At 40.6% G+C, this 26,463-nt stretch overlaps 2 protein-coding genes across 2 annotated transcripts; both read left to right on the top strand.

Moving 5' to 3' along the window:
- The first annotated feature begins 1,424 nt into the window (after positions 1–1,424).
- Positions 1,425–11,995, top strand: LOC113023058 (helicase with zinc finger domain 2-like). Its single transcript, XM_026169130.1, has 4 exons — positions 1,425–1,581; positions 1,686–1,816; positions 9,472–10,918; positions 11,782–11,995. The coding sequence occupies exons 3-4, from the start codon at positions 9,576–9,578 to the stop codon at positions 11,795–11,797; spliced, it is 1,359 nt and encodes a 452-aa protein (XP_026024915.1). The 5' UTR covers positions 1,425–1,581; positions 1,686–1,816; positions 9,472–9,575; the 3' UTR covers positions 11,798–11,995.
- An 8-nt stretch (positions 11,996–12,003) lies between these two features.
- Positions 12,004–26,421, top strand: helz2b (helicase with zinc finger 2b). The gene is made up of 18 exons (XM_026169129.1): positions 12,004–12,503; positions 13,350–13,457; positions 14,757–15,265; positions 15,356–15,988; positions 16,287–17,085; positions 17,247–17,322; positions 17,428–20,854; positions 20,972–21,057; positions 21,171–21,293; positions 21,369–21,524; positions 21,627–21,771; positions 21,862–21,990; positions 22,178–22,370; positions 22,863–23,009; positions 23,740–23,949; positions 24,066–24,222; positions 24,711–24,878; positions 25,534–26,421. The coding sequence occupies exons 1-18, from the start codon at positions 12,366–12,368 to the stop codon at positions 25,644–25,646; spliced, it is 7,317 nt and encodes a 2,438-aa protein (XP_026024914.1). The 5' UTR covers positions 12,004–12,365; the 3' UTR covers positions 25,647–26,421.
- Positions 26,422–26,463: the final 42 nt, after the last annotated feature.

Here is a 26,463-nt window from a genome sequence, read left to right as displayed (position 1 = left end):
TACAGTCATGACAATAAAAGAATATGACTTTAAGGACTTAACATTACTTCAGTTATAGTACACCAACATCTCTTATACATTATCACTAAGGGAACACTGAATGACCTGGTGGTTTTTGTCAATAAAACTACTCATCTAAGATTACCACAAAGTAACAGATCTCTTAGCAAAATTATGCAACATTTTAGGCACACTATTGCCCCTATCAAGTCAGTGAGCTGGATGTTTTACTCTAAACATGAACTACTGTTACAGCAACAGACATGGACTACTGGTGTCCCACACAACAACTCAATGTCTTTCATGAACTGGCTGTGTGGAGGCAGATGAGGACCCAAACGCAAAACTCACGGAGACAGGAACTGAACTCAAAATCACTGCTTCATTGCAGGCTTCACAAAGAAACATAACTAAACTGGGAATGCTAACAGAAGACCGAGGGAACACAGAAAGACACACAGGTTCGGGGAGGAGACATTGACGACACGACACTGAACTGAGGGAGACATGCACATAAATACACAGAGGGTTAACGAGGGAAGTCGGAGCACACGGGGAACACAGCTGACACAGATAATCGTAACGGGACAGGGCAGGAGTGAACACAACATGAGGCATACTGACGAGAGACTGTCAAAGTAAAACAGGAAGTACACAGAGGTGCAGACAGGAGGAGAGAGAGCACGGGCATAGTGGGCTGGGGAAACATGGAATGAAACACGAGGGGAGACGAGGGCCCACAGATACATAGAGGGGCACACAGGGGATAAAAGTCACAAGGGGAAATCAAATAAGGAACAAAATACAAAAAGACATGAATACTAAGACTGCTGGGCCAACATGGCCCAGGATCATGACAAATGTCCACTATGTGAAGGAGCCAAACACATGCCTTCTCCTCTTATTAACTGAGATAAACTGCTGGCATATTTGTTTTACATCTATACTGTCCAGTCTCTCCTGGTGGACATGGTAACACGTTATTCATGGTTACATACAATTTTAGACTGATGTGGGCCAAAGCCTAAAACGATGTGCTGGGAGTTTGCTGTTCTCCCAGGTTCAGATATTTGAAGTTTGCACAGCTACATTCTCGCCTGAAAATTTTTTTAAAGTTTATTTTGCAACCCAGAAAGAGTAATAAGAGGGGCATGTATTGCCTTGCATAGCCTGTAACGTTATTATGATGGACAGATTTTATGAGTGAACTTGGCTTTAAGTGACTTACAGGTTTCTTTGAAAAACACTTTCTTATATCCAGGTTCTTCCTTTTTGCTGCCATCCTCCTCTCCTCCTTGCGGGTCCTTGCAGCGCAGGCTTGCCGCTGCTAAAACTAAACACAGCTCCCTGAAAGGCACAGCCAATCGCATTGGCCATATTTGTCACATGATATAGGACTCCAGTAGAGAACGTAATTTAACTCTTTCTGCACCGCTGGGTGAATGCGAAATCTACGCACTTGGTCTTTAATAATAATGTTTTTAAAAGTACATAATCAGTTTGCAGCAAGCAGAAAAACAGGAATGGGGAGTAACCCGACTAACAATGCAGGAACAACATAAAGAATACAGGAAGCTGCAGGTAATAGAAACAACATTTTTTTCGATGACCAAGCATTTGTCTGTGAACAAATGTGGGTGGGGTTAAGGTCGTGTTTATTATATCCAAACTGTTGCTGACGGAAGAGACGAGAAATGAAACTTAACTGAGACCGACGGTTGCAGCCAAGATGAGTCCAGGGTATGCTATCCAAGTCCCGCTGTTGTCGATCAGACTCACATTGGGATCAGTTGACAAATAGGACCTTGGTTTAACGGTAAGCATTATTAGTGGTATTATTATTATTAGTAGTAGTAGTAGCAGTAGAAGTCTCATTATGTGTATACAAAATGATTCTAAACGTGAATGTGGATTTTTTTTTTTTTTTAATGGCCGGTATTCGGCATTTTCTCATGGTTATCAAATTGTTTATAAAACATTGGACAGTGCGAAACCGACTGTTAATGTCACACTTCAGTAACTCTAGTTTCTTTATAAGTTTTATTATAATAAGTGTTTTTTTTTTTCTTGTTCCTCTGGAACCATTATAATAGTAATAATGTAAATTATGCTCTGTGTGATGACACGACCAATGTATATCATAACATCATACGCTTTTCAGGTGAAGTCTTGTTTTTTTTAATTTTTTTAAAGAAGTCAATAATCAGTTTTCAGCTAGCAGAAAAACAGAAATGGGAGGGAGGCTGAAGCCCCTGCATCATCAGACTAACCGTGCAGGAACATCATAAAGAATGCAGGAAGCTACTGTTAAAAGGAGCAGCATTATTGCTGCTGACGCAAAAGAAGAGAAATGAAACTTAAGTAAGACTCCAGCTGAGTCCACGCGATGCTGTCCAAGACCGAACAATCAAACTCACGGTGGGGTGAGGTGACATAGGACATCAGTCAGTGAAAATATTAATGGTATTATTATTATTATTATTATTATTATTATTATATGGGGAAGCCCACGTTACACCTGGTATTGTATTTAAAGATGTGTAATTACGCCATCTAGCGGACTTTAGACCCGCTTTACTTTTTCTACGTGGTTATTTATTGTATATAAATACAGACGTTTTAATAATGGTGGTGGCAAATGTCACTACTCGGCAGCCATCTTGAAGCGCATCGGGGCACTTCCTTAGGCAGTTATTTAGAAGCATTATCTCAATAAGTTTAAATTTCAGTGGTCATTAGGGTAACTGTCTATATATCACAGGTCTAATTTTATAAATATGGTTTTGCCCCATAGATTTAATTTCTGGGTTTATGAGTTATATTTTCTTATGATGTTTCTGGTTAAACACTGGTAGCTCAAATGCGAGAATCCTTTACAGACAGAGAGAATTCTTAATAGAAATCTGAGGGAGTTTAGTAAGCATCTTGAGTAAGTGACCTACAAACTGACAGGCTAATGCAGAGGCCGGGGTTCAAATTCACTTCAATTTGCCGTTTGCCTCCCCCTGCTCTTTCTCTCAGCTCCCAGCTGTCTGGTCTTATCTCCACTGCACTGTCGCAGTAAAGACACAATAGAAAAAACAAACTAAAATACCTGGAGCCACCAAATTTCTGAAAAGCAATAGCTTCCTCTACCACCCTAAGTAGACTATAGACTGCATATCTAGGTAGACTTAGTGCTTAGTGATTCTCAAAAAACTAGGAAAAACTTAACTTTGATTTTTGGTGTGGTTTGAATCCAGATCTCAAAGGGCAACTGTTGTTGCATAATTTTGTTTCAACACATTACACAATGTACAACCCCTCAACAAATTGAGAAACCACAAGATTTGCAAGATTTGCAAATTTCATAAACCCATATGTTATACACAATTAAAGCATAATTGGGGAGGGCTTGCATTTTTCAGTAAGACAGTGCTTATTGCAGCCATAGCTCCTACTACAAAGAAGACCCTGGGTGCTAAACTGCTTTGCCTACAGTCCAGAAGTGATTCTCCAATTTACTTAATCCATTTACTTAATATTGTAAACTGAATGTAATCAAAATTGTACTTAATATTAAATATGGCAAATGGCCTGTATTTGTATAGCGCTTTACACTGCATTCAGTCATCTTGAATGTGTGTGTGAACAGTGTTGGTCAAATTACTTGAAAAAAGTAATCAGTAACTAATTACTGATTACTTCCCCAAAAAAGTAATCCCTTTACTTTACTGATTACTTATTTTCAAAAGTAATTGATTACTTAGTTACTTTTTAAAAACACCATTTACAACTAGGGCTGCCACGATTAGTCGACTAGTCACGATTATGTCGACTATTAAAATCGTCGACGACTGATTTAATAGTCGACGCATCGTTTGAAGCTTTGTAAGATCACAAAGGACGCAGGAATGAGTAGTAGGATTTAAGAGTGTAATAACGGACTGAAACAGAAGATGGCAGCACTGCATGTACAAGGATGCCAGCTGCCGTTAAACCCCGAAGAAGAAGAAGCTGTGTCCCAGAATTCATAGCGCAGCCCAGCGCAGTTGTCAACAATGGTGGCAGCTAGTTAGTTTTAACTTTACTCTTATTATTCTTTCTGGGTCACAAAATAAACGTTTAACATATTTTCAGGCGAGAATGTAGCCGTGTAAATCTCAAATATCTGCTCAGTTTATCAAGACACCACGTATTTTCAAAAGCGCTCCGACGTTTTCGGAGACGTCTGTTACCTACTAGCTCGTTAGCTAGGCGGGGGCAAGGCTAACTAGAGCCGTGAGAACACCGGACTCCCGGCAAATCGTTTTCAAACCCACCGCCGTCTTTCGCTAGTCAGGTTAAACATATATATAAGTCACTTAGATAACTTAAAAATGTTATTGTTTGGCTTTCTTTAGTATTTTATTTGTTCCTGAGTAAATCGGTTTGGCTGAGATTAAAGTTATAGTTTTTGCACAGCTAAAACTGTCAAGCAGACAGCTGATTGTCAGAAGTGTGAGACGCTGGAGAATATACTCCGGTGTCCTGTTATATTTTAGAAAGCAAGGAGTTTATTAAACTTCACCGAAACAATCTGCAAATTTCATTAAAAATTAATAAACTACCATCTTGTCTTTATTTTTAGTTAGCACAAACACTTCAAGCTGTAAGCTAATGATAGTTATATAAGACCAGATGCTTCTGGTGCAATAAGCTGTACGCTGTACGTCCAATGGATGATGATCTAATTAGTCGACTAATCGCAAAAATAATCGGTGACTAGTCGACTATCAAAATAATCGTTTGTGGCAGCCCTATTTACAACCTGAATAGGTGATAAAGCGATAGATCTTTCAGCCCAATTCTACTTTTTCTGCATAATCATCATACAAAATGTAATCAAATGGAAAAGTCTCTTTTTAAAACTTGTTTTATTAGTTTTAATCTTTTAACTTCATGCATCAAGCATAAATGTAATTATATGCAACATTCTCTGACTGGAAGAAATTTGTTTAATATTTAAACCTATTTTCTGCACATTCCAGCACATTTTTTTTTGTGTGTTTACACTCACTCTTTCAAATAGATGCAAGTAAAACACAGCAGAAAATAAATAAAGTCAAAGACTAGCTGTCCTTTTGCTCTATTTTCACCTGTAAAGCAGGAGTGGGGTAGGCGGAGGTTACCCTGGTGCAGGTGTGCCGCAGAAGTCAGAGGAAGAATCCGCGAGTTTCTCTGTGAATTTCCCATTACGTGGTAGCTACTCGGTGCTTGTTCGGAAGTTTAGGGGGGTTTTTTGCTGTAAAAAGAAGTTTTCTTCCCACGCACAACGGACACTAATGTTTTTGTCACTTTTTATGGAATCAAACTCAAAGTAAGATCAGTACTTCCACGCTTTAAACGCTGCACGCTCATACTCTCGCCCGCACTGATATATTATCCATTGTTGCTCTGCACACAGCTGTTGTCACGAACGTCACACTTGCTTACGTCACTGTCATGAGACATTCTCGCAAAATAATCACGTTTTTAGTAACGCAGCGTTCCTACGGGAAAGTAACGGTAATCTAATTACCGTTTTTGCAATAGTAATCCCTTACTTTACTTGTTACTTGAAAAAAGTAATCGTTACTCCCCAACTCTGTGTGTGAATCATTCAGTCATTCACACACACATTGGTGATGGCATGCTACATTGCCACTGTGATCAATTGAATAACAATGCCTGGCAGCATGGCGCACTGACAGAGACAAGGCTGCCGGACACTGGCGCCACCGGGCACTCTGAGGTGTGCAGTAGGCAACCAGTTGGCGACCAGTAGGCGACCGAGACTGTCTGCGCCAGGGCTCGAACCAGCAACCTTCCGATTACAAGATGAACTGCCAACTCTTGAGCCAGGTTCCAGTTTCATGTTCCCAGTGCCTTTGTTGTTTGTTTTTCCCTTCATTAATAAATACTCACCTGCACCAGAACTGCCGCGTCCTGGTCCTAAATATTCCACACGGCTTGCCCTGGCAAACCGTGACAGTACGAACCAGCCACCATGGACCCAGCGGCAGTAAATCCGTCCGAGGAGCTCCGGGACGACACTACATATAATGTGGAGATTCTCCTCGGGCTGTGGCTAGAGAACCCTCCAGAGGAGCTTCGCCGCACCGTGGAAAGTCGGCTACAATGGCTCTTTTCTGGCCTGCCATGGCTTCTGAAGTCGCTTCCTCCGACCATGCAGGCTTTTCTCCAGCACACACCGCACCTTCTCTCAGCCACTCCTGCCTCACTGCCCAACTCGCCGGATGTGATCTTGCCCGGCCCGTCGGAGCCGTCTGCGGGGAGGAAACGCCGATCGCACACTCTTCTCAGCTAGCTGCCCCGCAGCCACACTCTGCTCGGCCACCAGTGTCTCCCTCTTTTCAGTGCCTCCAGTGTCACCTGTAGTTCAGGCCCCTGCGCCTCCAGTGTCACCTGTAGTTCGGACCCCCGTAGCTCCAGAGTCACCTGTAGCTCAGGCCCCCGTAGCTCCAGTGCCCCCGCTACCCGCAGCTCCAGTGCCCCCGCTACCCGCAGCTCCAGTGCCCCCGCTACCCGCAGCTCTGGCTCCAGTGTCACCGGTCTCACACACTCACTCTACGCAGGGAGAAAGTCTAAGTTCCAGTCAGGGAATTTCTCGCGCTTTAGCTGCTTCAGGCACCGTTCTGCACTCCAGGGCTTCCCCAGAGGCTAGGTCTCAGTCCCCAGCTGATTCTGGACCCCTGAAGTCTAAGCAGCCACCTGAGAACTGCACCATGTCAGCATTGCCTGGGCAGAGCCCGTGGTCAGTGCATTGACAGTCGCCTTTGTGTCAGCTAGTGGCCTCCATGACTGCTGGCTTAGTGATGACTTCGTCTCCTGTCTCCACAGGAGGGTCCGAGGGACCGCTCCGGCCTTCGTCTCCTGTCTCCGCTGGAGGGTCCGAGGGACCGCTCCGGCCTTTGTCTCCTGTCTCCGCTGGAGGGTCCGAAGGACCGCTCCGGCCTTTGTCTCCTGTCTCCACTGGAGGGTCTGCAGCGCCTCTGGCTTCCACGCCGCCGCCTGCAGCGCCTCCGGCTCTGGCTTCCACGCCACCGCCTGCAGCGCCGCCGCCTGCAGCTCGTCATCCTCGCCTGGCCCAGCCTCCGTGTCTTCAGCGTCGCCTGGTCCAGCCTCCATGTTTTCAGCGTCGCCTGGTCCAGCCTCCGTGTCTCCGCCTTCAGTGTCGCCTGGCCCTGCCTCGTTTGGGTCTGCAGCTAAACGGCCGCTTTCTAGGCCGCTGGCCAGGCAACTGGCCAGGCGCCATCGCCGTCGTGGGCAGTTCCCAGACCCTCTTTGCCTGAGTGGCCGCCGTGGCCCTCCGCACGGCCGGCTCCGGCTTCCACGCCGCCGCCTGCAGCGCCTCCGTCTCCGGCTTCCACGCTGCCGCCTGCAGCGCCGTCTGGTCCAGCTGCAGCCTCGTCATCCTCGCCTGGTCCAGCTGCAGCCTCGTCATCCTCGCCTGGCCCAGCCTCCGTGTCTTCAGCGTCGCCTGGTCCAGCCTCCGTGTTTTCAGCGTCGCCTGGTCCAGCCTCCGTGTCTCCGCCTTCAGTGTCGCCTGGCCCTGCCTCGTTTGGGTCTGCAGCTAAACGGCCGCTTTCTAGGCCGCTGGCCAGGCAACTGGCCAGGCGCCATCGCCGTCGTGGGCGGTCCCCAGACCCTCTTCGCCTGAGTGGCCACCGTGGCCTTCCGCACGGCCGGCCCCCGGACCGCCATCGCCTGAGTGGCCGCCATTGCCTTCCGCACGGCCGGCCCCCAGACCCTCCTCGCCTGAGTGGCCGCCGTTGCCGTCCGCACGGCCAGCTCCCAGACCCTCTTCGCCTGAGTGGCCGCCGTTGCCTTCCACACGGCCGGCTCCCGGACCAGTGCTGTCGCCGTTGCCTTCCGCACGGCCGGCCCCCGGACCAGTGCTGTCGTCGTCGCCGTTGCCTTCTGCACGGTCGGCCCCCTGAACTGTTTGGACTCCTGTGCTGGCCGGCCCCCTGACCTTTTCTGTTTTGGACTCTGTTTTCCTGTGCTCTGGTGTGCTTCTTTTCTTTTGGTTTGGACTCGTGTTTTGTTTTTATTTTTGTCTTTTGGCCTTCTAGTGCTCCTGTTTTGTTTTGCCTTTGTTAGTTTTACCCAGTTTAGGTTCCAGTTTCATGTTCCCAGTGCCTTTGTTGTTTGTTTTTCCCTTCGTTAATAAATACTCACCTGCACCAGAGCTGCCGCGTCCTGGTCCTAAATATTCCACACGGCTTGCCCTGGCAAACCGTGACAACGTTATTGTTTCGGTGAAGTGAATTTCTACAATACTGTTACTGTTAATTGTTCTCTCTGCACTGTTTAAATGCTTACATATACACACACAGTTACTGTCCCTCCACACATACGACTCGGTTCTGCTTCTATCCCCCATCTTTGTTTACTATTTCCCACCGAGGCTTCTAGACTTCTGATTGGCCAACATTTCTACACAGTTAGGAATATATCGCCACCTGTTGCTTTGGCATGTTCTTAGCAGCGTTTTCCTTCATTTTTGCGTTTACATGTGGACGGGATTATTTTTTTTAAACGAAAACGGAAAATCTCCGTTTTCAAAAATACCTGTTTACATGTGGACGTAGCCTTAGATTACGATGACCTGGATGACTGAGAACCTTCACAGACACTATGCTCAAAGCAGTTCAGCTCTGGTGTTTTCTCTGTATTATTTCAAAGTGTTTACCTTATTACCAAATCACAACAACAGTCACCTCAAGGTGCTTTATATTTAAAGCGTGACTGTTGTGATTTAGTGTTATACAAATAAAATGTAATTGAATTTAACTGAACAGAATCTAACACCAATAAAATGCCTATATATTACAGAGGAAAACATTGCTAAGAATAAGTCAATGAGATTTTGTTTTGTTAACACCAGAACATGCAATTGAAAATATACTGAAGTGAATTAATATACCTCTATAAAGACTAAAAACTGTATGGCTATTTTTAAATTGAGCTGCTGAAAGTAAACGGTTTATTTAAGTCTGTCTAACCCGGAATGTGCCCCACTTAGTTTGCCAGTGCTGGTTACTAGCATCAGCATGGAAGTGGAAATCTAAGTTGCAAAAACACTTGAAATGCACTTTCTATGAAGTATGAGACATTTTGTATCCAATAATAGTAGTTTTGAGAATTAAATTAAATGTACATTGCTTCTCTTCACATCCCCAACTAAGTACTTCACTAATCTATCTTTACTGTTATATCTTATTAGTATTTTAAGTATTCTATCTATTTTATTTATTGAATTTTATTGTTTTATTTATATTTTGATATTGCTAGGGATGATGCAATGATCGGGGACCATTCTTAATTTCGTTGTTCTCATGACAATGACAATAAAGTTTCTGATTCTGAAGATTAAATGGCTGAGTCTTAGTAGATAATTTCTGCAGTGACTGAACACACTTCTTATAATTCTCTTTTTTTTTCCAGACACATTCAGGCCAAGCAAGAGATTCATCACCCACAAGACATTTCAAGGGTCATTATACATTTTTGTATTCAGTGCCTGGTTTAAAGATTATGATTGTATCAAAATGTCAGCAAGTGCTTCCAGACTGTCTCCTCTTTTATTGGTCTATGACCTCAAACTTGTTTGCACTCAGTGCTGTGTCAAGGAACAAGAAATTACATATAGATTGAAATCAGTTCAACACAAGTGCGGACACAATGTCCTGCTCTGCAAAGCCAAAGGTGGCATTAAATGGAGGCCCGTTTCTAGACGGCCAATATTTCCAAACCCAAATAAGTATATGGCCTGTTGGTACTATGTAGAGGGGCGTGGTTGCACCCAGCACAAGAACCGGTGCACCTTTGCCAGAAGTGATGAGGAAGCTGCAGTGTGGACATTTGAAAAGCACCAGGGATTGGATCACGCACTTCTCTGTAATCTCATTGCTGAGTCTGAGAGAGGAACTTGTCAGGCTAACATTGATGAACCTCTGGGTGACCTCTTGGCAGATGTAGATTTAAAAGCTGTGTGTAATTTGTGCTCTGTCAAGGTAAATGAAATAACATACAACGTTCAGTCAGTTGTGCACAAGTGTAGAAGATCTCTGCTACTAGCTAAAGGCAAAGCCTCCGACCTATGGAAGCTTGTCTCTAAGCGACCTACACTTGCTCAAACTGTTTGTTACAAAGTGTGTAAATATATTGCTGAGGACTCCAGATGCACACAACACACGCAGGGTCGAGGATGCACTTATGCCAAAACCCTTGAAGAGGCCACTGTTTGGAACTATCTTAGAGAGAAAAAAATGGATAAGAATGAGTTAATCAGACTTTTAACACAGTCTGTCTCATTAACACCAGAACATGCAGCTGAAAGCATGCTCCGGCACTTTTCAGGTGAATTCATTGAGGTCTGTAAAGACTGCTTTCAGGAACACCCACAAAAACTAACAACCAAAAGGTGGAATGATTTTTGTGCGGCAGACATAGCACATGCCTGGAACCCAGTCTTAGTTTATCACCTATCAGAGAACAGCAGGAAACATGTCTACAGTCAGGTGCGCCCGCTTCCCCCAAACTGTCAGTTTACATATTGTAGTTATGTAATACAAGGGAAGCCCTGCTGGCACACTGCCAGTGAATGCCAGTCTGCCCAAAGTGAGGTGGAGATGGCTGTGTGGAAAGCAGAGCATACCGGGCTCTGTGTTCGGCGTCACCTACTTCAGCTGAGTCAACCAGCGCAGACACAGCCCAGGAAAGTGACCATGTACTGCAAAGTTTGCCACCTGAGTCTTTCTTCCCCAGAGAGCTTCTATAAGCACTGCGCCTCTTTGGAACATGCCCAGTTAGTCGCCCAGGACACCACTACCAGGTGGAGAGGACGCGAGGTGCCACACAACCGGCGAGCTGAGCTTTGGCTTTGTGAGAGGTAAATGGCTCCAGTTTCTTTCACCATGAAGGTTCTGTAAGAAGGCTTTAAGCAAATACACCAAAGCTTTTTTTTTCTCAGTTCAGTTTAGTTTAAGCTCATTCTGTCATGTAATTTGTTCAAAGCAAGGACAAACAGATGTGGAACAAGTATTCAGATTCAGATCAACTGAATATTTTAACTAAAGTGGTTCTGTTGTCTAAATGTAACTAAACAGCAAGTGAGCAGAACTGAAATAGGACATAGTTTCATGAGTTATGCTTCCAGCACCTCATTTGCCAGCTTATAAGCATTCTAAAACTAATGTTAGCACAGTGGCATGGTGATTAGAAGTCTAAGGAGCTTGGAAAGAAAAGCGTCTGGACTTCTTTAAGTTGCTTGAAGACGTTTCACCTCTCATCCGAGAAGCTTCTTCAGTTCTAAAAGTCAAATGGTGGAGAGTCCCAGTTTTAAAAGTGGGAGTATCCCCCCAAAGAGGGACAAAAGACAGGGAGTCCTTTGATGACCTAATCAGATGAGCCAAGGTGTGAAAATGGGTGTGGGTCACAATCAGCCAGGGTTTCATGTATAGAGGAGTGGGTGAAATGCCTTCAAGCAACTTAAAGAAGTCCAGACGCTTTTCTTTCCAAGCTCCTTAGACTACGATGACCTGGATGACTGAGAACGTTCACAGACATATGGTGGTTAGAACTGTTACCTCACAGCAATGGTCCTGAGTTCAATTCCTCCATCAGGCCTTCTGTGTGGAGTTTGCATGTTCTCCCTGTGTTTGTGTGGGTTCTCTCCAGGTACCCCGGCTTCCTCCCACAGTCCAAAGACATGCAGTTAGTGTGGATAGATTGAAAACTCTCATTTGCCCATAGGTGTGAATGTGAGTGAGCCCTAAGGATGTGAGTTAGCCCTAAGACTACTGGGCTAGGCTGCAACCCCCCAGTGACCCTGAAAAGGATAAGTGAATCAATGGATATTATGAATATGATAATGACATCCATGTTATTTTCATAGATGGTTTACAAAGCATTGCTTAACATTTTTCTTTTATTTTTTACTTTAAAAATATTTAGCAAAATCTATTTAATTATTTGATATCGATGTATATTGTAAAATGTATTTTTGTCAAGGAGCAAAATTCATAATCATAAACTGTTTTCATGTTCTGTCATACCATAGTAACAATCATTACAGGAAGGGAAATGTGTTTCAAATTACTTTATTTGTTTCACTCTAATCAGATAAGTTTATATCTTCTATGTTAGGGAACAACAGAAAAATATAAAGAATTTAAACCTAATTGTTTATGTCTATAGTGGTAAAAATCATTGAAGGACCATTTCCATTTCTTTTGCTAATTTGACTGATTCATTTCACTTATTATTTGTCGAACTTGTCATTTGATCCTAGACCCCAAACTTGTGAGTACGGCAGTAAGTGCCCAAAAGCTCATTCTATGGAAGAGCTGCAGGAATGGATGATGCGTGCTGCAGAAGAGAAGGAGATCAAACATAACATTCAAGCCCAGGGTCTCATGTCTTATAATGATATGCTCTTGGAGGAATACAAAAACAGCAGTAATGAAGTGTACATTGTAAGTATAAGGCTTGAATCCACTGTAAACAATCTTCATATTGTCTTGAAGAATTTTGTATTTGATAGGGTATGTTGGTGGATCAACAAGGTATGCTACAGTCTTTGGCAGCATTTCCATCACAGGAATTTTCTCCAGTTACTGAAAGCACACAGGCTGAAATTAAGCATAAGGGTAATGACTTTTTGCAACTGTGACATGTTGCAGCCCTTAACATTTTTGACTGACAAGGTTGTTGTTTTAGTCCAGGTTCTAGAATGAAATAACTTATGGTATGGCTGAAATTTGTGCTAAAGCCAACAAAGTGTGACCAGGCATGCTATAGCCAGAAGTGATAAATACAACTTGTGCTTTACATTTTGTCACAAAGTTTTTACAAGGATGGAAAAAAAATAATTTCTTGAGGAAATAGCCTGTCAATTTTCAATTTTTAAACAACGAGTTACAACATAAACCGCTTGCACACAAACATCAACATGTGCAGACTGCTCCAGTGTGTTATGGAGGGGTGGGAGTCATTATCTATGAATGGCAGCAAGTCTTGCCACCATTCTGTCACTGATCACCTCCACCAGAGTGGCGATCTCATGCCAACAACAGACTCGGCCTTCCTGATGAGTTTGTTTGGTCTGTTTGTGTCCTTTGCTTTAATGCCTGCACCAAAGAAGATGGTGCTCGCAACAACAGACTGATAAAATATATAGAGCAGCAAGCCTGCCCAGAGCATAATTAGCTGACTTAATGCAATGAATCTTACTTTTTACATGTTGATTTATGAGTAGAATTTTTTTATTCATCTTTTGACTATTCTAAATGATGTCTTTCACTTTTTCAAATGCTGAACAGATGTCTGAACATGTTGACGATGTCAGCATCTCTTGCGATGAAGATTCAACTGTGGAGTGTCAAGAGATTAATGCAACACTAAAATGGAATTTTCAAATTGAGACAGAGGTAAGACTTAATGTTTTTTTTATTTTCAGAAAACATGTTCATTGCAGTTTTTTTGTTTCAAGTGTGAAATTTGTGTTCCCTGTGTCCAAGCACAGGTTTCACTATTTTGGGACCACAGTCACGAAAATAGTGAAATTTGCGCAAAATTGGACTCACACAATCAGCATAAAAGAAGCCAAACTTTTCGTTTAATAAAATGTATCTCAGAATAATGACACTAATGGCAGAATCCTCCAGCCTTGAAACAACACATTTTCTAAACACTGTTTGAATGCTTGAGCCTTGATAGGGTCTAATAAATCCAATTGCATCCTGGGGGAGGCTGGGGACCTGCAGTCTGAGTAGACCATGTTTAATTAACATCTCCTTTACAGAGGTAGCCTATTACAGCAGAAGCCTGAGAAGTTTACCACTGCTAGAAAACAGCAGTGATAGAGGAAGCTGTAAGGTTGAAAAAGGATTGGCTGGCACAGGGTTTTCCTGAAGCAAAAAACAGTTTTTCTTCAGTTACTACTGAAGAAAAAACATGGATGTATGAAGTGTCTAGGGGAGCTATAACTAAAGCTTTTTGTTTGGCCTCAAGTTCTAACAAACAATCTGGTAACTCAAGAAGGAGAAACAGGGCTTGGCTGTTCACACATGGAGACTGGTGATCCCAAACAGGAACTTGGTTTAATAGTGGAAAAATACTGGGGAGCTCCTGAACCCAAGCAACGCATCCTCAGTACAGAAGGCAAAGTCTGAAGACCTACCTGGGGGAAATCTTGCAAATTTTCCAGTAGTTAGTTGTGGTAGTTGCAAAACTCCTCAATGGCAAGGTGTAGGATGTGAATGAGATTTTGTGATGAGATGCTAAAGTCTCTGAATGTGGTTTAGGCTGACTCCCCGTTCAGTGTTGCGGAGAGGTACCTCAAAGGTGTTTTAAAGGGTCCATTAAGAAACATTAATTACTATGATTTTTAAATAATGGTTCATTGGTGATTAATAGTAAATTTATATGTCTGAATAAAAAAATATGTAAAAAAGAAAAATGAAAAAAGGTTGTTGTTTTTTTCCTTTTTCTTTTTTAAATAGTTTTTTATTTTTTGCTTTTATTTGAATAACAAGGATATTTCTGAGTAACCCCAAACATCTGAATGGTATTTTAGACTGAACAAAGTAGACTTTCAGGCTTTAACAGTTAGATCTTTTACCAAAACACTAATTTTGTGTGGTCTGGTTTCACTGCTCAATGCAAAATTTGTATTGCCCAAGAAAGGTTCGAATTATGTTACAGTATCCAAATTTGTGTTCAAACAGAGAGAGCTTGTGCATGTGGCATTGCTAAAGCAAGAACCAGGAGCTTCGTTCACCCTTGGTGATGCAGATTCCGAACCTTGCATCTACTCATCAGGTGAACCTTTTCTCAGGGAGGATGGGACCTATGACATTACCCTATCATTCACATCCATCAACCCAGGCTTGTACAGACAATGGTTAGTGCTTGATTTTGACATGAGACCAGTGCTCTTGAAAAAACTCAAAGTCAGAGTAGGCCATTCAGTAGTCACTGAACAACCAGCTGTGAGCAGTGGAGCAAGATTTCAGAGTTGTGAACGTTGGCACAGAGGGAACAGGATAATCATCCCATGTTCGTCGAGGACAGAAGAACAGGATGAGTTATTAAAGATGTACAAGCCTCCACAGATTAGTTTCCTGTATAAATCCTCCCACAACATTCAAACACCACTGAATAATGAAAACTACAAAGAAAGAATGCACCATTTCCTCTACAATGAAGAATGTGCAGAAGACCAGGTTGTTTCAAGGTAACAGGTTTTTGTATATCATTTAAAATTTTCTGTTTGAATTTGCACATATACTCAGTTGCCTAAGTTTTTTTTTTCATATTTTTTTAGACTAAATGTTTGTGGAGAAATTACAGCACTGGATACATTATACAGTTTGCAGTTTGGTGTGGAGGCTCCTTGGGGGCAACTTTTTGGTGTTGTCTTGATTCCTTGTCACATTACACAAGACAGCCCTGAGGGACTGACACTACAACGAAGCATCCGATCTGCCCTGATAGCCCCTTTAACTTCTCGCCCAAACTCTAAAGTCTATGAAGCAAGCGTGTTGCCATACAAAACAACTGAGAATAAACTTTTTTTGCTACTGTCAAAGCAATGTTGCTTTGATCTTGCACTAAAAAGAAATGAATCATATCAAATGGAGGTGCAATTCCAGCTGGACCGCCTCAACTACTGCACCATGCACAGGGCTGTCGATCTTCTTCCCGATACAAAGACTGTGCTGCCAGTCCTTAAAAGTTGTGTAATTCCTGTTGGTAACATTACCTGTGAAAATCTCAACACAAAGCAGCAATTAGCAATTGAATTTATCACAGGGAATTCTAATGTCAAAAACCTTGTGGCACCCCTCCTGATTTATGGACCTTTTGGAACTGGGAAGACATTCACCCTTGCAACAGCAGCCAGAGAGCTTTGTAAGGATCCTCAGAACAAAGTTCTAATTTGCACCCACACCAACAGGTAATATATTGAAAATATATGCATCAGTCTGGGCAGTTTTCTCTTTATTCAAAGTTTGAATAATTTTAGACTTATTCAGAGTCTAAAATTGGGTTAAACTTTGTTCTAAAGTGAAGGGTTGGTATATCTCAGTTAACATTACACTTTGGTAATATTTCAACAACATTTTAATAACTATACATTTCTTTAAAGAACAAATCATTTCTGAGTAGATAGAGCAGGTCACTAACTAGAAGGCACTTAAGCACAGAAAAAAAATATAATCAAATGCTAACATTTACTTGTCATTTCCTTTCAGTTCAGCAGATCTATATGTCAGAGAACATTTCCATCCAATCATCAGCAAGAAAAATGGTGGAATCAGGCCAATCAGAATAAAAACAAACAAACAAGGGACTGCTTTGCATGCTACTGATAGCATTACTTTGAAATACTGTCTCCTTTCAGAAGAAGGACATTATTTTCTACCACCTACAAAAGCTGCTCTAGATCAGCACAACATAATCATAACTACCACAACCATGGCAAGACATTTTCATGACCTAAATCTTCCAGAGGGATACTTCACCCACATTCTGATTGATGAAGCCTCTCAGATGCTAGAATGTGAAGCCCTAATGGCCCTTGGTCTTGCTGGGTCAAACACAAGAGTTGTTCTAGCAGGAGATCACATGCAAATGGGACCAAAGCTTTTGTCCGTGCCTGACCATGATCGTTCCAATCACACACTCCTCACTCGCTTGTTCCACTATTATCAAGGCCAAAACTGTGATGCTGCTAAGAAAAGCAGAATCATTTTGCATGAAAATTATCGCTCAACCAGAGAAATTGTGGAGTTTGTCGCCACCCATTTTTACGTTGGTAAAAATGATTTCATCAAAGCTGCTGGAGATGTTCCAGCTCCTACAAACTGCCGTGCTCTGAAGTTTCACCATGTCAGGGGAGAGTGCCTCTTGGAGACAGTATCGATGTCTTGGTATAACAACGCAGAGGTGACAGAAGTGGTTGAAGTAGTGAAAGATATTCTTAAACACTGGCCAGCAAGCTGGGGTCACAAGGACCAAAGCTCAATCTGCATTCTGTCAGAGGGATTTCAGGTAATAACTTTTTGTGTTGAGTCCAGTTATAATCAGACTAAAAGATAAACATTAATCACAGTAATGATAAATACAGGACTTTAAGATTAATTTCAAGACACACATGTAAAGATATGATTAATAACATTTAATGTTTTTTCATTGATTTCCTTGATTTATAGGTTCCTCGAATTAGGACAGCACTTTCAAGCAGAAACCTTGCAAACATCAAAGTTGAGAGACTTGCAAATGTTCAAGGTAAAGACCCCTTGCCAGATTCTTCATTACTGTAGACAGAAAGGTAGTCTAAACTAACATCGCTATTATTAACATTTTCAAATAACACCTTGCATGTGTCAACAGGAAAACAGTTCAGAGCAGTCATAATGACAACTGTGCAAACATGTGACAGCCTAAAAACATCTCACCTGCCTGGTCTGGAGATGTTCAATGATGCCCGTGTTTTAAACACTGCGATGACAAGGGCTCAATCCCACGTGGTTGTAATTGGAGATGCTGCCGCCCTGTGTTGCTTTGGGAAATGTTCAGGAATCTGGAAGAGTTTCATAAACCACTGCATCAACAGCAACAGTGTTGCACCACAACATTTCACTAAAGAGTTCTTTGAACAAGATATTATGGAAACTGTAAAGTTTCAGAAGTTCGAACATGTGGATGAGAGCCATACTCTAGATGATGCGATTCTTAAAGAGCTGAAAGATGATTATGAGCAACTGAAAGCAGATAAAGACAGTTTGGAATTTCAGATGACCTTTTCAAATCACGATGGGTCAAGGGCACTATACAATTTCACCGATACTGGCACAGATCTTTTAAAGATGTGTAAAAAACAACCGGAGATTTACAAACATGGGAAGTTTTTCAGGGAATCACACAGGAAAGGCTACGTCATACCATTTCATAATCCGACCAAACAAATAAGCATCGTGGGACAGGCAAATCTTGGTAAGGCCTTTACTGGAGATCAAGTGGTCCTCCACAAAACAAAAGTTGTAAGCATCACCAAGAAAGAAGAATCAGCACGTGTACTTCTGTGCCTGCTTGAGGATGAAGATCACAGCAAATCACGACAGAATTCTGAAAGCAAATTTATCAGAAGGATGATGATACCGATAAAAAAATCGGAGCCCAAAATATGTATACTGATTTTAAAGAAGCAGCGCAACTATATGCCAATATGGGAGGAAATTGATGGAGAATGGACAGTTGCAACACAAAAGTATATTGATGAAAATCTAAAACAGAACAGTCTATTCAAGGTGCAAGTGATTTGCTGGAACAAAGACAATTTTTTTCCATTGGGGTACATCATAGATATTCTTCCAGTTGGCAGCTCTTTGGATTCTGGACTAAAGATCCTGAATGAAGAATTCAAAGTTGCATACCATCCATGCAAATCAGACAAGGCTGTTTACAACACTGATGAAAACAATACAAACAGACAGGACTTGCGTAAGATAATCACTTTTACTGTGGATCCTGCAAAAGCAAAGATCCTGGATGATGCTATCAGCGTCAGGGAACTTGAAGATCATTACGAATTGGGACTCCATATTGCTGATGTGGCAAGTGTTGTGAAGCCAGGTGATGATTTAGATAGGGCTGCAGAACAAAGTGGCACTACCTACTACTGTGCTGAGGAGAAACCTATTTACATGTTTCCCCAGGACTTGAGCATTCAACTCAGTCTGCAAGAAGGTCAAGATCGCAGGGTGGTCTCACTGATGTTCAAAGCAGAAAAGGATACAAATAAGATAACAGGAAAACCCAAATTTCAGCTGTCTACAATCAACTCTGACAAGCAGCTGTCATATTTAGAGGCAGAGGACATCATCTCCAAAAGCTATAAAGAGACCCCCAAATGTGATACTGTTGAGCATTGTGTAACGGTTGCTTATTGTTTTGCAAAAGCTCAAAGGAAGATAAGACTTGAATCTGATTGGGCTTATTCTCAAACCGATGCTGACAGATTGCCCGGGCAGCGCAAAGCACATCTGATGATTGAAGAGCTTGCTGTGTTATTTAACCAACATGCATCCAAGACTTTGATCAGCTGTGACAAAACCAGGTATTCCACACCACTTCGCTGTCAGGCAAAACCAGATCCTGTAAAGGTAGAAGAATTCAAAGAGGAATGTGGAGAATTTATACCATTGTCTTTTCTCGTGCGGCACAAAGTAGACCATGAACAACAAAGCCCAAAGTGTCAAAACTTTCGCATACTCCCTGAAGTGTGGAAAGAAATTGTTGCAGCTACCAGAACAGATGATACAGACAAAATGATAGATCTAGTTGCTGCTGACGAAATCCACCCTCTGGTACAACCAGTCACTCAAAAGTTCAGAAGGTGCTTCAGTAAAGCTTACTTCATCTGTTCAAAATCATCTCCTGAGGCAGAAATAGGGCATTATTCTCTGAACCTAAAGTCTTACACAAAAGCTTCCTCACCAATACGGCAGTACATGGATGTCATCTTGCAAAGACTCTTGCATTCTTACATATGTAATACAGATGTTCAATACACTAAATCAAAGATCATGGCTTTGTGCAGTCAATTTCAGGAGAGCCTCAAGAATGCCGAGAAGTATGAACAGAAGGCTGAGCAAATTTCATATGCAGTGAGCATGAAAAAACAAAGTGCTTCAAAGATAGCCTTTGTTGTTCATGCAAATCCTGAAGAAGACAGTTTTGCAGTAGCATTTCCCTTTAACAAGAACATATTTGTTGGGAATTTGCAAATTATGTACAAAGATTTGCAACTAGACGATCAACCATTTTACGATGAAGAAAAACACAGTGTCACTCTTAAATGGAAAAGGCGGATCTATTCAGCTGATGCCATGCAAATCCACCAAGAGCTGAAAATGATGGCAGATAGTCATCCTTGCATTGAGGTTCCATTGAGAGTATGGAAAGATACTATTGAGGCAATTGACAATGGAAAATTAGATCATGCAAAGCGTCTCATAATGCATGCTGATGCTGATTTGAAGGAACTGGGAAAACAAACTGTTTTGCCTCAGTCCTCTGAAGGTTACTATGTTCAGGCTGAAAAGTGTCTCTCTGAGGAGCAAGAAATACCAGAGATGCAAACTGAGCATTTTGTTGACATCCAACTCGAGTTGCAGCCAGGTGACATCCTACAGGTCCAATTGACTTCAAGCATTAAAAGAGGTTATCAAATGCCCACTGTTCAGTTGGTACACATTAAACCAAAGTTTGAAATGTGTGTTGACCATGTCAACAGCCCTATCACATGCTTCTCCAGATTGGCAGATATTCCTTCAAGGACTCATTACAATGATACCAAGGAGTATATACGGATCTGGAAACCTTTGTGTGAGATGGAATCTGCTGCCAATGCAGTGAATGAAAGTGATATCATTATCATTGAGAACCTCCAGGTAAAGTTTAACCAAGAGTTGGAAGGCATACTCAAAGGAAGCTTTTTCTTACCGCTACAATGGATCAACGAATGGGCCATTGAATTTAACCTTCGAAACTGCTTTCTGTGCATACGGAAAAGAGGTCTCAAACTGGAAACTTCAAATGTGGAAACTTCAAACGTGGAAAATTCCACCCTGGTAGACCCAAAAGAGTTCACATGGGTAGCCCATGGTTTCACAAGTAATGCAGAAAAATTAAAAAATGGTGGAAGTAAAGTGGAGTTCTACATTAGTCACCTGCCTATGGAGACCATTCCTGAATGTGTTTTTCAGAAAAACACTCATTTCACTGTTGAAATCATTCCAAAACTCATCCCTGACATGTAAGTTCAATTGTAGTTCAGTTTTATATTACATTGCTTACTGGATAGTTGAAACTTTTTTTCAGTTACAAATTTTCTTATTTTGATTGACACTGATTTACTTCTTTATTTATGTAGCCGGAAAGAAAATGCTGTAGTCAACATTACATCGGCATGTGACTTTGTTAAGGCTATAGCACTAGGGCAGCGCATTCCAAAAGAGGGTATGTCCATCATTCATCAATAAATAGTTTGATACTTATATCCACATTAGTTACACAGAAAATTACAAGCTCCAAACCCAGAATTTATTTAAATCTTTTGCATTGTCTTTCAGTTAAATCAAGCTTAAATATTGTGAGGAGAAACATAAATGGACTGCCAGAGCTGAACCAGAGCCAGCATCGTGCAGTAGATAAAGCTCTAAATAATACCTTCACACTGATACAAGGACCCCCTGGTAGGTGTGTCAACTTGTGTACCTTGATGGTTCATATTTTCTGCTAAGTCTTAAACCATTTTCTTTGCCTCTTAGGAACTGGAAAAACAGTAGTAGGTGTGTACATTGTACACAGTTTTTTTGAGCACAACTCTAAAAACAAAATGAAATTGGATGACCCAAAGGATAAGGAAAAGAAAAAGGTCATTCTCTACTGTGGGCCATCCAACAAGTCTGTTGATGTTGTAGCAGGCAAGTTATGTTGATTCTCTGCAGAATTTAATCTCAATTTCATCTTTGAAGTGGTCATCAAAACCCGTCGTGTTCCGTGTGTCTTTTATTGCTGTAACACAGGGTACTTAATGAGGTTTAAGGACAGCCTAAGGCCCCTCAGGGTTTACAGCCAAGAAGTGGAGATGCTTGATTTCCCCTTTCCAGACTGCAAGCTGCAGTTTTCCCAAAGAACCCTTCGCCAAGATCATTCCAAACCAGAGCTCAGGTACTGCAATCATATCAGTTGGTGACTAACTGCTTTTGGATTGTTTTGTTGATTGTTAATATAACACTGGCCTTTTTTACATTAATTTAGGGATATCACTATGCATCACCGCATGCGTCAGGACCAAAACATTTATTCAGTTAAAATAAGAGACTTTGATAAACGTATTAAACTTGCTTTTGAAAAAAAGGGAGAACTGACTGCTGAAGAAGTGAAAGAGTAAGTTATTTTTTTATTTTTTTATTTTAGTGCCTGAAACATTATTTTTTGACCATTTAAATTAATGTATTGTTGGAAGATTTTGGAACATTTTTTAAATAAATGTTAGTGAAACTATTATTTGCAATAAAAGCAATCAATTTTGCATAAAAATCAGTTGAAGGAACTGTATGGATTGTTTTCCTAGATACAAAAACCTTCTCAGAGACGCTCGGGCATATGAACTACAACAGCATGACATCATACTGTGCACATGTACGCAGTCTTCCACCCCAGTCTTGACTAAGACTGTCACTGCACGTCAAATTCTAATTGATGAGTGTGCTATGGCCACTGAACCCCAGGCCCTGATTCCACTAGTCTGCAACAAACCAGAAAAGGTTTGGACATCATCAAATGCTGTGTTTCCTTCCTTGAGTTGCCCTGCTAGGCCTTTATAGAAACCACTGCTGCCTGTTCTGAGGTCTTTCTGCATTCTGTCTTCTTTAATAACTAAAAAGCATGCTCTCTTGGACTGAAACCAGGGGGTTTAAAGAAGTTTATAAAAAGAACCCCCATCAGTACTAAATGTGGTTAATAAGTAAAAGATAAAATGATGTTGCTTCATATTGCTGACAAGACATTTAAAAAAGATATACTTTTGCACAGAAACACACTAAGCAGTTTTCTGTTGGTTAGAAGTGTAAAACAAGGTTCAAGTGGTTCACCTAGGACTACTACTTCATTTTCATTTATGACTACTCCTAACTTCAGGGTATGATTTTTTGTAAATAAGACCCCAAAAAAGAGGGTGCCTCATCGCTGCTTTGACAGTAGTCACTCTATTGCTAGTTACTCACTCTGTCTTACACTATCACCAATATAACTTTCAGATTGTTTTGATTGGGGACCACAAACAGCTACGACCCATTGTGAGGAACGAATTTGTGAGGAAGCTTGGAATGGCCAAGTCTCTGTTTGAGCGCTACTATACAATCCATGAGAAGAGGGCAGTTATGCTGGACATCCAGTACAGAATGGTAAGAACATTAACTTTACACGATGTATAGCACATAATAAATATACTGGATTACAAAAGTTTAAGACCACATCAAAAATCTAATCTTACCATATTAAAGTTTTTATGCTAAACTTAATAAAGTACACACACATGCGCAATCCTGTATGTGTGTGGGGGGAATAGAACAAGAATTTAAACAGCAGATTAGTAAAATTGCCCGTGGGAACACATTTGTAGCCTGCCATGGAAGTAGGTTTCAAGTGATTCAGGTGAATTTGATCTACTCAACAGAGGCTTGTTCAAATCAATAATTTTGCTGTCATTATTCACCTGGATGCTTGACCTGCATGTCAGTCAATTTTTCATCAAAACATTGTTGGAAAAGTAAAACATCACTGACTATGTGGGGGTATAAATATGGCCTCAGTTATCAGATTTGAACAAACTTTTGGAGTCTCTGCAGCTCTATAGTTAAAGGGGGCCAAACAAATACGCTGTAACTATTTACTACTGACAGGTTTCACAGATTCACTCAAATCTTACTCACTCCATTCGTCACTCAAATTGTTTAGATAGAGAGTATCTTGCCTATATTAAGTCTAATTGACAATGCCAGATTAACAATTTGTTAGTATACTTATTAGTATAAGTATCTTGCCAAGTGGTCTCATACTTTTGGATTGCACTCTTTATACACTACATTGACTACCACATTCAAATTCTAACTAAACTGTTATTTACTTTGATAGCACGAGGACATATGTAAGTTCCCATCAAATGAATTTTATAATGGAAACCTGAAAACTGGAGTGGAACAGCAGAGGAGTGTCTTTCAAGTTGACCACAAGACAAAACCCATTGTTTTTGGGGATGTCAAAGGAAAGACGATAAGTCTAGTTGTCAACACAGCCCAAGGCAACCAAAACTCTAAAGCTAATCTTGAAGAGAGAAACAAAGTGGTACAGTATTGGATGTTCTTTTGTTTCCTCTTAAACAGTAACATTTAAATATAAAAAAGCAAAAGTTACTGTAAAGCTACTGGATGCTCAACTATTTCAATTTGGTTCTCTTGCAGATTACCATTGCTGAAAAGCTAGTGAAGACTGCCAGAATTGCACAGCAAAGTATTGTGATTTTATCACCTTATAATGCCCAGGTGTCAGAAATCAGGAATGAGCTGAAGAAAAAGAAGATGGAACAAATCCCAGTTACCACGATCACAAAAAGTCAAGGTGAGCTACTCTGTTACCCAACCACAAAACCTTTCCTAAAGTTTCCTAAAGAGGAAAGGCTTCAGAATATGTTTCAAAATATAGTAAAATATATTTAGAATAAATAAAACATTAAAACTATATCAAAATGTAATATAAGATAAACAAAACATAATTTGGAAAAAAGCCAACAGAACAAAAAAACTGTTCAGTTTAAAAAAGACCCATGTGTTGTAGTTTGCAGTTTGTTTTGGAATATAAAACCAAATATAACTGACTTCATTTAATTCAGTTGACATGGAATTCTTTTTCTGGGTATGATTCAGGAATTTCTCACAAAATCATGAAACCAGAAGAACTACAACAAAGGATAATAACTAGGAAATTGGGGGATTAGGATCAGTTTGCATAATAAGCAATACTCAAAAGTGTCAAAGGATAGACACAGGAAAAAGTCAGTTATGCTGTTTAATGATAGCAAAATATGTGACAACAGTCTTGTCTTTTAGGAAGTGAATGGCGTTATGTCATCTTATCTACAGTGTGCTCTCTACCAAATGAAGAAATTGAGAAACAACCAGAAAGAAGCTGGCTTTCCAAACATCTGGGCTTTGTTGGTGATCCCAATCAGATAAATGTAGCCATCACCAGGGCCAAGGAGGGACTCTGCATCATTGGTGAGATAATGCAGCTGTGCAGATCTGTTTTTAAGAATTATGCAGACGTTGCTGAGCTCCTAATATATAGTTGTCTAAGAAAATCACTCTTGTTTACACTATTAATTGAGTTGTGGATTTTTTGAAATTACTACCACTGTCATATTCCTAACCTAGTTTCACTGAATAACCAATAACGATTATTTTAAAGCATGTTTTAAAACATTTTGGTAATTAAAACCTAAAATGTATTCAGTTATAAATATAATTTATTATTGTGTAGAGTAAACTATTCAATTCTTCATTATTGATACTCATAAGTCATAATAAGTTTTAATTTTAAACATTCACAATGCTACTTGTACATGGCAAATACCTCACCTGAGTAAAAAGTCTGACTTTGGTGCGTTGTCTGCAATTTGTAGGCAGCTTGTATGCAGGAGGCCATATTAGCAGTTGTAGTCTTGTTTCATATTTGCTTTTTGGGTGGTAAATGATGATGCAAATCAGCTGTATTGCCACTGTATTTTTGGCAAGACGTTTTTATACAGGTCAGTTTGATGACCAGATCATTATCTAGTTTTCAGCATCACTTTTTAAAAGTGGATGTTTCTAAATTCAGCAACATTACAAAGATGAACGAAGCAGTCTCTAACATGTGTCTATTGTTTCAAAGGTGACCAAGAATTGCTCATGTGCAGTCCAACTTGGAGACATCTCTTGAACCACTACACTCTTCACAATGCAGTGACAGGTGCAGACAAGATTTCAGTGTGTTCAGCCACCTGATTGATTCTGTGCTTTGTGAAGTTTGCAGCAGCAGACCAGAGCTCCTACGGGGAAGCTAGTACAATTTTATGATTTTTTTTATGTCATTAGTTTTCTTCTTTTTTTTCAGTTCTGTTTTTAAGTTTATATTGGAAATATTTCTTTTATAACATTCACCTTACTCATTTGAAATATGAATAGTAAGTAGGAAATCCTACAACACTTCATTACATGAATTGCAAATATTGAATTTTGTATCACAGTGGATATTTCAGTTGTGTATCGCTAGCAGGAGACTTGGCATGTTATTATAGATCTTTTAAGTTAATTTAGGTATACTTGAGCTGTATGAACTATCAAATTGTCAGTAGTTCCTGCTTATTGATGAATTATTTTGTTTTCTTACCTGAAACCTTGGTTTAGCACTTAAACAGCCTCACCATTCAGTGAGCCTGTCACTGTTTTTAAGGAAATATTATAATATTGCTTTTTTTTTTTCATTTTACATTTTTTTATATTGTATCTTCAGGGATCAGCTTTAGCTGGAATTTTGGACCAAAATCCTGGTTGTTTGTTGTATTGTTGTATGTATTGACATGTGTAAATTATAAGTTTGAATTTAAATGATATTGCTCCTTTATACCATGTTTCACATTGAACTCTGTCTTCAAATATATAGTGTAATAGTAATAATGCTCTCAAATTGATCAATATTCACTGTGGGTTTTGTCTTTGATTGGCTAATGAACTGTATTGAATAAATAATTAATAAACTGCTCAAAAAAATGTAAACACATCCAAACTCAATCATGCTGGATATCTTTGGTGATAAGGACTG

Source organism: Astatotilapia calliptera, chromosome 5 (genome assembly GCF_900246225.1).
Source record: "Astatotilapia calliptera chromosome 5, fAstCal1.2, whole genome shotgun sequence".
In the NCBI taxonomy this organism is placed as follows: Eukaryota; Metazoa; Chordata; class Actinopteri; order Cichliformes; family Cichlidae; genus Astatotilapia; species Astatotilapia calliptera.
Note: the sequence above shows the minus strand (reverse complement) of the source record. Positions and strands in the feature narration are given on the sequence as shown.

Bases quoted from the DNA above. Each gene is read 5' to 3' on its own strand.
- LOC113023058 (XM_026169130.1), top strand. From the start codon at position 9,576: ATGTCAGCAAGTGCTTCCAGACTGTCTCCTCTTTTATTGGTCTATGAC.
- helz2b (XM_026169129.1), top strand. From the start codon at position 12,366: ATGGAAGAGCTGCAGGAATGGATGATGCGTGCTGCAGAAGAGAAGGAG. The intron at 15,266-15,355 runs GTAACAGGTTTT...ATATTTTTTTAG, and splicing joins GAAGACCAGGTTGTTTCAAG to ACTAAATGTTTGTGGAGAAA. The intron at 15,989-16,286 runs GTAATATATTGA...ATTTCCTTTCAG, and splicing joins ATTTGCACCCACACCAACAG to TTCAGCAGATCTATATGTCA.